Raw genomic sequence first — 13,283 nt, 5'->3', positions numbered from 1 at the left:
CCCCCCCGCCGCGTGGCCGTGGGCCTGCAGTCCATCCCAACGGACATCATTAAAGCAAAGTCGGTTTTTTTTTTATTCAAGTGCACCATTTAGGTTGTCACGTGCCAGCTGACCATGCATCTTCAGCAGACTCACAATCTACACCCAGTTTTATATTAGGAGAGTTAATTCAGGGGAAAAAACATGCACAGAAACAAATTGAAGAATTTTGTGTTCATCATCTCACCAGTTCAACACCTTCTCCAACAATGTCAGAATTTAGTGATAAAGCCAGTTTATTTATCCCCAATCAAAGAATTACATAACCTTGTCTAACAGCTCTTGATGAAAGTACGTATTTATCTGGCAGGCTAGATCTGAATCCATCTGCTCCTGGTTTACTGACTAAAAATGTACTTATTCCTAAATGCAGTTGTCTGGGCTTGCCACAAGCCACCATTTGTGAGGAACCCCCCATGATGCACGTGGGGACACTTGAACCCCTGTAACATGGAGCTCGTTGTCGTGCGAAAGGCATCATTCCCTGGCACAATCCCCAAAGCTGTGAAGCTGTGTCTGACTGCTGCATTTTCACTCCTGGACAAACCAGCCTCGTATGGTTGTCTCACTGTTAATTGTTTCCTGAGTGTGGCCTCTCGCTGTATTCCTTTGGTGCTAATTTGTGTGCGGGGAAGCTTTTGACCTGTGCTAAGGTTGAGGGACAGGGCAAAGAGCCATTTTGACTTCAGGTGCATTTCTTCCAGACTCACAAAGGTGTGGCCCAGGCTCTTTCATTTTGATTGGCAATTTCTGTCACCAGAATGACACTTAAGGCAGAGGTCTTTGCTCATGTTCATATTACCTCACCTGAAAATCCAGGCATTCAGTCCATCCATGGTCCTGCTGTAGTTAAAGGAGAGAGATAAATGGTTCCAAAGGGTAAATCATCCCATCTTAAATTAGATGTCCAAAGTAGGCTGGAAAAATCATCCTTGGGAGGAACACTTCTCCTTCCATTAATTCTAACAGGAACCTAGACAGCCCCCTTAGGCGAGGCACATAGATGGCTGAAATTAGGTAAAATGAATTTTGCCCTGACTGACTTAGTGAAAATATTTTTATAGCAATTCTGACTTCCTTGCCAAAAATCAAAAGAGAAAACTCAGTGTCCTATGGATGAAATGCCATATAGAAAAAAAAAAAAAAGCCAATTAACTCAAATAGTATGAGCACATCCTACAGGGTGGACTGCAGTCACATTTCTCCCAGCAGCCTTGCTGTGTGTCTTTTAACTAGTACCTCCTTGCCTCTTTCTTTTCTCATTAGATCTCAGAAATCTGGAAGATGCTGTGAAGACATTGGACAGATGCCATGGCAACAGCCTCCAAAGGAGGTATCTTGGTTTGGCTGCCTGCAAGGATAGGCTGCTAGAGGAATTATTCTTGTCCTTTGTGGGATAAAAACAGTCTTGTTCATTTACATGTTGCTGTTAAGAAAGAAAGATTTTTCATATCGTCTTTGGGTACTTTTGATAGACGTTTTGGTATCCTCATGCAGGGTCTTTGGATACTTTTTGAATACATTGGATACTGTTATGGTACAGAAGCCACACCGCTGTGTCTGACCTAGGACTGTCCCAGAAGCTCTTAGCCCCCATGCAGATCACGAATGAAGACAGAGTTCACAGCCCATAGTGAACTCCAGCCTGCTGAAAACCCACAGATGCATGTCCTGGCAGCTGCTGAACGGCACCAGTCTAAATTCAGCACTGGCTAATTCACCCTTCTTCTTTGATGCACAGCAAGTAATCCAAAATTTAGAAGGTGACATGTCTGGACTTCAGAGCTGTCTTTTTGTTGTAGGAAACAGCAGTCTGTCACTGCAGCCAGTGCCCCATCACAGCTTTCACGCCGCGCTTTTGGTTGAGCCAGGTCCAGTGATGGGAGAAACTCTTTGTTGTGCCAGCAAACACTGATCCTATTAAGCATCTAGATCAGGATTTACTTTGGAGGTAAGTGCCCTTCTGTATCCCCTAGCACCATGTTCTGCAGCCTGTCTGATCTGGTTGGGATTGAAAAACTGAAGCAAAATTCAGCGCTGGATATGCCCATCCGTTTTTTCTTCCATCTCTCTGGGGTACAAGCCCTTCTTCCTCAAGCTGGTCCCACCTAAGGCACATAGACCTTCCTGACTTCCTTGCTCTGCCCTGGCACTTTGCTGGGGAAGAGGAGAATCACCTGCTTCCAGTCCCTCCCACAACTAAAGCAGAACAGCCTTACAGATAAGTCCAGCTCAGGGGCAGGGAGAACAAAACCAGGGCTGGCTAGGCAGTAGAGAGGAAGGTGGGTATGACCACCAAATAACCTCAGTGACATTTGTTTTGCACAGGTTTGGTGTCATGCTACTACCTCATGCCGTCACCAGGGTGCAAGTACAGCCATACAGTCCTCGATGTAACCGTGGTGGGATTTGCTCGAAAAAAATAAGAGTAGTTGTACTACTTCTACAAAACATGAACACTGCTAGAACGGCTTGCGTGTGGCAAATGCAAGACTGATAGCCAAGCAATTTCTGTCTAGTGTCACCATATGGCATCACTTATTTGTGCGCATGTGTAGCGCCCTTTGCACACACAGGGATGACTTCAAGGGATAGGAATAGTGAAGATTCAAGCTTCATATATACTAGAAGCTAGTTGGTGCTTGATACCAGTTATCTTCACAGGTGCAGACAAGCTGAAGTCTTTGTTTCTAAATGTGATCTTAGATCAAAGGAATGCTTTTCAGTATCCTCCTGGATGTTGATTACTGTGACCTAGGTAACAATGTCTCAGGAAGGCTGCAGGAGAACTGAGAACTTTAAGGGCAGCATTTTCATAAGAGTCTGTTTGGGTGCCTTTGACTCTGGATGTGATATGATTTGCAGGGGTAGACACCTCGGTTGGAATTAGTGTGGAAGAAACTACACCGAATATGTGTTACCAAGCAGCCACAAGAAACACAACTTTATTTGTAGAGTATCCAGATTCTTCAGTTTGAAGAGAAAAATTTCATGTGTGAATTTGAACCAAAAACATTGGTCACCACAAGATGGCAGTATAGTTCAACTAAAACTTTTCTCCTCAACAACTTGGTAAAAACTCTCTCAACAATAACAGTAAATTAGGTTAATAAATTGAAAACAATATTATCTGTACAGTTCTTAAATCTCTATGACAATAACAGAAAGTATGAGCAAACAGCAATGCTTATGAAACAGACGTTTGCATCCTGCTAAGAAACTAATGATTATAATACAAAAGGCTTTCTATTTGTTTAAAATGAAAACAAGTGGAAGAAAATTAAACAGCTGTCACTAAGTTACAAAATGGCTTGTTAAAATATAGTGGAAATGATCAAAAATTATAAAACCTCTTTGTAAAGCAAAGCTTATACAATGTGTATAAAATATATCTAATACTGTTGCTTCCTCCAGACAGACTGGAATGGGAAGGGAAGAGCCCCTTTATCACAACTGCATACCCTTTCCATACATTGAGATCTTCTTTTCCATAAAAACCAGCACAAAACATGACCTCACATGTAGCACACTGAAATCAATGCCAGAGTTTAATAATAAAAATTAATTCTTCAAACTCACTCTAAAGGAAGTCTCTTGGTGTTTTTCTCCATACTGAATTCATTTTCATAGTCAGCCATCCTTTCTATTTATGATGGCATGAATAGGTTCATACTGATGATCACATGGTATCTTTTCTACAATGTTCATGAGCAGTGCTCATATAGGTGAGCTACATCAGAAGAGCTGTATTTTTTTATTGCTGCTCCTTAGCCTCGGACAGAGAGACCAGAGACTAGTCTTCAGAACACTGGCAAATGCTTGGAGGGTGGCGCTAACACTTGGTAAATCATGGTTGAAGCATGACTACCATCACAAACACAGCAGGAGCAAGAGCTCCCCACTCATTTCCTCAACTGCCTTTAATCTTTACCTTCGGGTAGCTGGGAGGCATCCTGTGTCCTTCCCTACCCGAAAGCCCACTAAAACCTTTCTCTGTTGTTCCATCTATCTAGAGGAACAGGGCAGCATACCTCTGTACAGCAGAGGTAGCCACAAACCTTGGGCACACCTGTTACACAGTGCAACAGCATAATTCAGAATTTTTACATTTCCTTAGGTTTTTTTTAATGCTTATACTTAGATCCATCACAAGGTTGTAGTGCATTGTTGCACCAAAGCAGTAACTCTCAGAGGAGAGTTCACTGCTAGCCTCAAGCTTGCAGAGGTGGTTGTGTGGCAATATAGGCTGAGCACCAGAAGGGGTACACAGGAGAATGCCACAAGTTCCTTTACAAGGTGACGGTGACGGCCATTTTCTTCTCTTCTCAGTTGCATAACAGCTAAATTTTCTTGTCTTTCTGATATTATTTTGATAAAAACCAACCTATACTGATCTTGTGATTGATACTGTTGTCTTTAAACTTTGCTGTGTTATTCATGCACAAATGCATACACACACAAGCCTAGAACAGAGTTTTCACTGGAGACACACAAAAAGCATTTGGGCCACCACAGTCTGGAATTGCAGTTTGCATCGCATTCTGGGTGGAAAGGCCCAGCTTCTAACCATGTTCCCATTACATTGCAGCAGAAAATATTTTAGTTCGTCATTAGGAAACTTTTTGTACCAGTCCACTGCAAAGCACTGGACTTCATGTTGCTTCAGATGGTTATGGACTTTTTGAGAAGAGGGCGGACAAATGTTTGTCTGAAATGGCTTTGGTGTAGCAGATTTTGCAGTGGTGAGGCAAATAGTCTGGATGATCTCCAGAGGTTCCTCCCAGCCATATTTCTCTGATGCTGTGACTCTAAGAGGCCTCTAAGTATAAAGACATAACTGTATCTCTAATCTCCCTGGCTGTCATGTTCTCAGACCAATTTGACCAATTTTTATGCTTGCAAAAAAAAAGTCAGATCTTTGTGAATTCTGTGTTCAAATGTTATCTGCTTTTCCCATTGCAGTGGTTGGCCAAATAAATGGTATGGCCTCTACCTTACAAACTCGGCTTGTGCTCAAAGGCCTGCATTTTAAACACCTGTCCTTCTCCATGGTAACGTAGGTCTCTGACTTGCATTTTCAGTATTACTCTAAAACACATTAAACCAAAAAGATTTATTATTGAAAAAAAGAAAAGCGAATGTCACCCAGTCATATGTGTATATATGTGTGTATATAGAATCACAGAATCAGGAATGGTTTGGGTTGGAAGGGTCCTTAAAAATCGTCTAGTTCCAGCCTCCCTGCCATAGGCAGGTACACCTCACCTTCTTTCAGTTTAAAACCATTACCCTTCATTCTATTGCTACACTTCCTGATAAAGAGTCCCTCCCCATCTTTCCTGTAGTCCCTCTTGGACAGGTTCATGTCCTTCTTATGTTGGGGGCCCCAGAGCTGGACCCACTACTCCAGGCGGGGTCTCACCAGAGTGGAGTAGACAGGAAGAATCACCTCCCTTGACCTGCTGGCCAACTTCTTTTGATGCAGCCCAGGATGCAGTTCACTTTCTGGGCTGCAGGCGTGCATTGCGGACTCATGTTGACCTTCTCATCAACCAACACCCCCAAGTCCTTCTCCTCAGGGCTGCTTTCAATCCATTCTCAGCCCAGCCTGTCTTTGTGCTTGGGATTGCCCCGGCCCATGTGCAGGACCTTGAACTTGGCCTTGTTGAACTTCATGAGGTTTGCGTGGGCCTACCTCTCAGTTCTGTCTAGGTTGCTCTGGATGGCATCCCTTCCCTCCAGAGTGTCAACCGCACCACACAGCTTGGTGTGATCAGCAAACTTGCTGAGGGTGCACTCAATCCCACTGTCCATGTTGCCAACAAAGATGTTAAACAACACCGGTCCCAGTAATGACCCCTGAGGAATACTACTTGTCACTGGTTTCCACTTGGACATCAAGCCATTGACTGCAGCTCTTCATGTGCAACCATCCAGCCAATTCATTATCCACCAAGTGGTCCATTCATCAAATCTGTGTTTCTTCAAATTAGAGACAAGATGTTGTGCAGGACAGCGCCAAATGCTTTGCAGAAGTCCAGGCAGGTGATGCCAGTGATCTCTCTGTGCAGGCACATACATATGGATGTTACACACTTAGCAGTACTAGCAATGTTTTATTTCCTTTTTTTTACTAAAATAATTAACAAAAAATTGCCTGATTCATAAATAGACATAGCGTAGATCTAGGCCAGACGTTATGGCTGAAATTTGCTAATTTGGAAGCTGAGTGTCTAAACATAACTAACAACGTCAATTCTTTTATTCCTCCAAATGTTCTGGTATGAATGATACATGGGCATACTCTTTAGAAAAGAAACATAATTTCAACCGGTTGGAAAAAAACACCTTTTCTGCAGAAATATTGAAGTAAAAGTTTTTGCCAGAAGCTCAGGAAAGGAAGCCATCTTAAATTTAAAGTTAGATTCTAGCAGTTGGCTATCTTACTCTCTCAATTTTCTCACTTTTTATGTGGACTTACACACTTGCCTAGGTATATCTCTGCCATCGCATTCCCTCCATATGTTATTCAGCTATGCTTCAAGTGCATATGTGAATGATTTTATCTTTAGTAAAAGTATGTGAATGATTTTACTTCTCACCAACCATTCCTTAGAACATGACTTGATGTTTTTCTCCTCCCAGGAGACTTCTGGGTAGCTGGAGAAATGCACATGCTTGCCTCACGGAGCCTTCTGTCTCCACAGGTAAGCAGGTAATTCAGTTTTACAAGACTCATCCAGGTTTGGCACCTGTTAGTGTTAAAAGCACTGGTATTAGCATGTACGTGCATTGTCAAATTTTTCATGTATGTTGCAATTGGAAGTGTTCAAGTGTGTGAATAAATGCAAAGATGTGCATTAAGTAAATATAAGGTGTCTGATTTTCTTTCAGTAATAGGTCTTTACTTCTCACAAATATTTGCTATTTATTCCTTTCAAGTTTTACTTTAGATATAGCATTCATGGGAAAAAATCTATATGCCTGCAGTAAAGTACAAGGTCAGAGAAGAAGATGTTGGAGAAAATTGGGGAACTCATGTTTAATCTGAAAACAGTAAATATATTATTTTTTATTTATTTACTTTATCTCATATCGCATTTCAGGCATCCTAAAGAATTTACATTTATCTTGCTCTGGACCTACGACAAATGACTGTTTTTCCTGGTCACTCTGTCGCTTCTCTAGAAATAAAAATATAAGCTCACTTTAAAGTAGGAAAACCCATCACTTGTATGGCACTCTTTGTATGGAACTGTGGGGTTTGCCTTTAATATTCAAATGTGAGACACAGACTGTAAGAAAAAAAGGCTTTGCAGTGAAATGAAGAGGACAAATGCAAGTTCTATATTTATTGAATATAAAGCCTGTTTCCCCAGGTAAAATAAGTTTGCCTTCCTTCATCAAAATCACTGTTGCATTTTATTATTTTCACCAGCTGAGAACGTTCCCCAAGTACAAATGCTTTGCTAACAAAGGTCAGCTCGACTCTGCAGTTACAAATGTTATCTTCTGTTTATTCTGGAATATGTTTTTCCTGCATCAGGCATTTTCAGTTTTCCATTTGCTGGAACTGAAGCATACTGTCTCCATCAGGGAATTCCCCTAACATCCATGCACAATTTACCTCCTATACTATTTCACTTTAATAAAAACAGAGGACAAAATGTTATAGGGCCTTACTGGTATGCGCAAAGAGGACACAGAAAAGAAATTATTTTTTTTTTTGAACTTTTTCTTACCTGATCACAACATGGAGCTCATGATCCTGTGGCCACAAGACCTAAACTGGACTAGCACATGCGGCACAGCCAGTCTTCTGGAGGGGAAGGCTGTGCACCAGTTGATGGGACACAAGGACATGCTGCTACTGTTCTGCCTGCTGAGGCAGCAGACATACAGAAAGGTTTTCCAAAATGTCCAGTTGAGTAGCTCCCATTGTTATGATTGGAGCTACAACTTAGCACCTTTCTGTCTCTGAAAGACTGCCTTTGGATGAAGCGGGGCAGACTCAGCTGTGCCGGCACTTACGCTCATAGTGGAGAACATGCCAGTACTTACAATTTTAAATTTCGTTTATCATGTTAATTAGTAGTTGTTAACAAATTGTTTTAAATTAGAAATGTTCTTCAGTTATGTTGGAACATATGTCAGGGAGAGATGTAGTCTAAAAAATGGCTGCTTGGGAAGGGAAAGATGCCTGGAGGAATACTGCACTGAAAAAAGGTCACAAAACTGTGACAAGTCCTACCCTACTTGTTCTGTCTCACTGTGTTTTAACAGCAAAATAAACTGTGGCAAACCTTGAAGCAACAACATTGGTAACTGACTTTTTCTGCTGAGTGTTTCAACTATTTTACAAGTTTGTTATTGACTTCAGTCAAAACCAAACATCAACTTTTCTCAGTGGCAGTATTTCCTTGTCCTGGCTTTATTACTGCCTCAGAAGACACAACATGTAGTCGCCGGTCAATGGGCAGAGGTGCATACTTCTGTTGCCAGGAGACCACCCAAAGGAGGAAACAGGAGGCTTCCTCGTCTGTTGCTATCACAAGCTTTACATTTTACAATCTCTCCTTGGAATGATCAGTATTTATCTTTTTTTTTTTTTTTTTTTTTCTCATTTATAAAAATTTCAAAGCCATTTGATAGCTCTAAGAGGTCTGGACATTGTTGTTTGCTGAATACATTTTCCGAGCTATTAGTTATTCTACAGAACCTCTGCCGATATCAGAAACACCATACTTTTACTCACACTCGCGATGGTATCTCATCCAAATAAGTACAGTATGGGATGTGTTTACAGGCTGATTAAGAACAAGTGCCATATCCAGAAATGCAGGTTCTTTCAAAGATATTTAGTGATATTTTCTCCACTACCAGATAAAAACATTTCCACTAGACAACTCCAAATTGGCTTTTTCCATACTAATCAAAATTGGTACATACCAGTAATTGCATGGCTTGATAGGCAGAAATTTTCTGAGAGTTTTATATCTGGAAATAACAAAGTACATCATTAATATGGGCACAGAGGGAGATATGTATTCACCTACAACAACAACAAAAAAGAGATATATGTATTAAGGGATTACTTTGACCCTGTGCTTCAGTGCTGCTTCTTTGAACTGAACTGCAAGTACAGACAAAAGACTCATAAAAAGATGCCATGCCAATTTTAGGGGCTTATAAGCTTGTTGTAGAAGAAGTAACAAATGTTAAGCACACCTAAATTTCTCTGGAGCTCAGGTGAATGTCTGCAACTATACCAGCCCTTTTTTATTACTGGTATGTGTTTTCATTTACTGCAGTCTGATGGTTGCTGTATGCGTAGCCAGCCCAGAATCAGGGAGGGCAAAAGTCAACACCAGGTCATTTCTGTTCCTGCACAATGCTCTGCATCTCCATTGTCTCTCTGAAAGTTTGCAAAAGGCTGCTTTATTTGTTAAACTTTGGTTCCAGCTGGAAGATAGCTACAAAAGCTCATTCCAGAAAGTTTCACAGTAGCAGTTAAGGTTAATTACTGACTTCTCAAGTAAGCTGACAAAATTTTAAAGAACTTCGTATGGTCCTAAAAATGTTGTAGTTCAAAAAGACATCATAATAAGATCTGTTTCTTTGCAGTCCTGCCTTCATTTTCTTCCCTAACTCTCCTTTACAGGAGAAGAATCTTGGTTCTGCTTATTGAAAAGCATTTTTTAGATTTCAATTTCAAGATACTTGGAAAGTTTCAGAGGGACACATGTTTTTCTTCAAAGTTTGCTGCTTCAAGCATTTTAGCTTTAAGTAGTTACAATAATAATTCCAAAATATATAACGCACATACACTACTGATTCAGAAAGAACCAGAAATATAAAAGCATGGGCAATGTTATTAATGGCTGATGTTTGACATTCCATTCATTCTACAAAGAACAATCAGAAAGAGATGGTATTTTGAAAAGCATCAAGACATCAAGCTAAAAGAGAATTTCTGGATCATCAGCTCAAGATACTGCTGTCTCAGGCAGTCATATAAAGCTACTTATGAATGTATTAAGCTGTATGAATTAAGTTCATAGTTAAACAACGTAGAATACAAAAAAAAAAATCAACAAAAACTTAAATAATTGGATACTTGTGAAAAATTGACCTGGTCTGGCTTTGAGGATCAAATGCTTGTAACAGGCTCTGCAAGCCTCCATGTTGTTTAACGCCCCTTTATACAGTATGTGTGGGTTTGTGTCACTATTAATGCAAATGCAATAATACTGATACTTTAGCCCTTTTCATGTGACTCTTTCTGTGTTAGCTTATTTAAAGTGCTAAAATCAGGAGATCACTTCTCTGGTTCAAGAAATTTACTTATTTTATGTGTGTGTGAGCCTCTCTGTTGCTGGGAAGGAATATGAGAGCATATAGATTTGTTGTAGACACAGTACCCCTGCTTCTGCACACAGTTGGCAGGTGAGCTCTCATCAGAGCTTGTACAGAAGCCCTGACCCCTGTGAACTCTGTGGGCATGATTTTCAGGTTGAATAGAACTCAGGGTGGACCTAAGCCTGCTCCCAACCCTCAACCATGCCCTGCCATAGGCAGGGACGCCTCCCACTAGACCAGGTTGCTCAAGGCCCTGTCCAGCCTGGCCTTGGACACTTCCAGGGATGGAGCATCCACAGCTTCTCTGGGCCACCTGTTCCAGTGCCTTACCACCCTCACAGTAAAAAATTTCTTCCTTATACCTAACCCAAATCTACCTTCTTTCAGTTTAAAACCATTACCCCTCATCCTATCACTACACTCCCTGATAAAGAGTCCCTTCTCATCTTTCCTGTAGACCCCATTTAGGTACTGGAAGGCTGCAATAGGGTCTCCCTGGAGCCTTCTCTTCTCCAGGCTGAACAGCCCCAACTCTCTCAGCCTCTCCTGATAGGAGAGGTGCTCCAGCCCTCGAATCATTTTTGTGGCCCTCCTCTGGACTTGCTCCAACAGGTCCATGTCCTTCTTATGTTGGGGGCCCCAGAGCTGGACCCAGTACTCCAGGTGGAGTCTCACCAGAATGGAGTAGACAGGAAGAATCACCTCCCTCGACCTGCTGGCCACGCTTCTTTTGATGCAGCCCAGGATGCAGTTGGCCAGCACCAGATGTGCACAAAGAACACATGGTGGGGGTTGGAAGGGAAAGCAGGGAAAGATGTGGGAAAAAAATGGACAGTAACTCACCATTTTGGGCAGTTTCAAGTTGCTAAATTTTTTCACCATGTTTTGTGTCCCAAGTTCAGAATCTAACTGTAAAGAACAGTAATGAATTTTTTTCCCAGTGATGACCTTTGTGCACACACAGACTGAAATGTCTATGCTGTAGACAATTCTGATTTATTACCTATATGCTATGAAAGCTCTCTGAATTTTGAATTATAATAACATGAGCTCTTCTCTTCCAACCCAGTTCATTCAAACAAGAACTCTCACAGCCCTTGTTTGTTTGGCGTAGTTTCAGCAGCATATGGATTCCAGTATCTAAGGCAATATCCTTCTATGAGGTCCCCTAAGAGAGAAAAATTTGCATTAGTTAGCACAGCATTAATGCTATTTGATATATTTCATAGAGACACATCCCAAGCCATTGTCATTAATCCTTGAAACATGACAAATACATTAAAAGCAAAATACACAATTAAAATGCAAAAAAAAAAAAAAAAAAAAAAAGTGAGATGGCATTAGCAAACAGAAACAAATCCAAAAACTCTCCAAGTCAGTTTCACAATTTAAAACCATAATGACAAGATGTTCTTTCTCCACTCAGTTGTCACTGGATCCTCGGCATTTGCAGCAGTCACAGAGCACAGACTGTCTTTAGGGCCGTAATACATAATGAACTTGGACAATGAAGACACAAGACTATTTAAAGCTTGGTAAACTATTGAGTAACCTTAGCATCAATCCTATAAAAGGCTGGAAGTCTACAGGGAAATATCGCTGATATAATTGTATTCTGGCTGACCTTAGTGTGAAGTAGAATACAGACAATACCATTTCATGCTGTCTCCAGACCAGGCAGGATATTATTAGCCCAGCAAGTGAAGCATTGTGTTAATCATTCTTGTGCTAGAATTATCGTTTGGTGCAAGACAAGAAATGTCTCGCCTTATGGCTAACCCTTTGTGTCTCTCAAACTACTCCTCTTTTACTTCCCTAAAACATCGTTTTTAAACCTAGAGAAAGTTTATTTCTGAATAGACAGTAGAAATGTCTAGGAAGAACTTAAAGTTGCTATGATAAAACACATTTTTAACTGCAAAATGTTTAGTAGTTTGTTTCCATTTTCACTAACAGTAACGGAAAATCAGCCCCATCTTCTCTGTAAGTTACATTCTGTCCCTCACTACTGTGCAGTCAGGGGAAATAACTGGGGAGCTCTCCCAACCAGGTGTTTTGTTATAATTTGTGTTATTATAGAAGTGCCTGTCAGTCAGACTGGAATGAGCGAGGTGCTGCATAGTCCCTTGTCACAAAATTGCAGTGTGAGTAGATTATCATACAACTATACATAGCCTTAAGTATCAATAACATACAAAAGTAGGATACTATCTAAATGGTCCAGAGCCTGAATGCTAAGCAGAAGAAAAGTTACTATAAGTACCCTATGAAATGGAAGAAGAATCAACCACTTACAATCCCACTGTTGTAGAGGAGACTGAACATCCATTCATTGCAAACCAGTAAAGTGCCACGGGACCTGTGGACTTGCAGTCCTAGGAGCGACACAAGTCCAACTCTAACCTCCCTCTGTTTTGCCCCTTCTCTGTTCTGTCTCTTTGCTTTTGTTACTGTGGAAGCCAGGATCAATAAAAAAGCAGGATCCCATTTCCAAATGAAAGAAGATGAAGTCTTTAGGCTGAGATGCCTCAAAATGTGTGCTAAAGGGACTATTATACAGCATCTGGCAAAACAATATTTTTATCTTGCTGAAATGCTTCTTGCAAGAAGACACTCCATCAATATAAACTCATTTGAATACGATACCTGTTACTATCAATGATTATTTAATGACCAATTAATTAAGAGCAGACCCCACCACCACACATACTTTCTTTACTAGCTGTATTTGTCCTCTTCTATGTTTATTTGCATGTTTTGTTTTTGCACAAATTACAGTATATCTTTATCTTGAGGGTTATTATGGCTAATGATGTCTTACAGAAAGTGAAATTGTTATCTAAGCCATTAAAACAGCTAACTGCAAGATCAAGACATATGTCTGG

At 40.8% G+C, this 13,283-nt stretch overlaps 1 protein-coding gene across 1 annotated transcript in view; it reads right to left on the bottom strand.

Annotated features, from left to right (window-relative positions):
• RPL37 (ribosomal protein L37) overlaps positions 1–3,991 on the bottom strand; it is a 7,135-nt gene extending 3,144 nt beyond the window's left edge. The window contains exon 1 of the mRNA XM_009894706.1: positions 3,971–3,991. Within this exon, the coding sequence (XP_009893008.1) occupies positions 3,971–3,991 (21 nt within the window). The remainder of the gene's footprint in view (positions 1–3,970) is intronic.
• Between the last annotated feature and the right edge of the window lie 9,292 nt (positions 3,992–13,283).

This window comes from Charadrius vociferus, unplaced genomic scaffold, assembly GCF_000708025.1.
Source record: "Charadrius vociferus isolate BGI_N301 unplaced genomic scaffold, ASM70802v2 scaffold450, whole genome shotgun sequence".
Classification (NCBI taxonomy): Eukaryota; Metazoa; Chordata; class Aves; order Charadriiformes; family Charadriidae; genus Charadrius; species Charadrius vociferus.
This window is presented reverse-complemented; position numbering and strand designations above follow the sequence as displayed.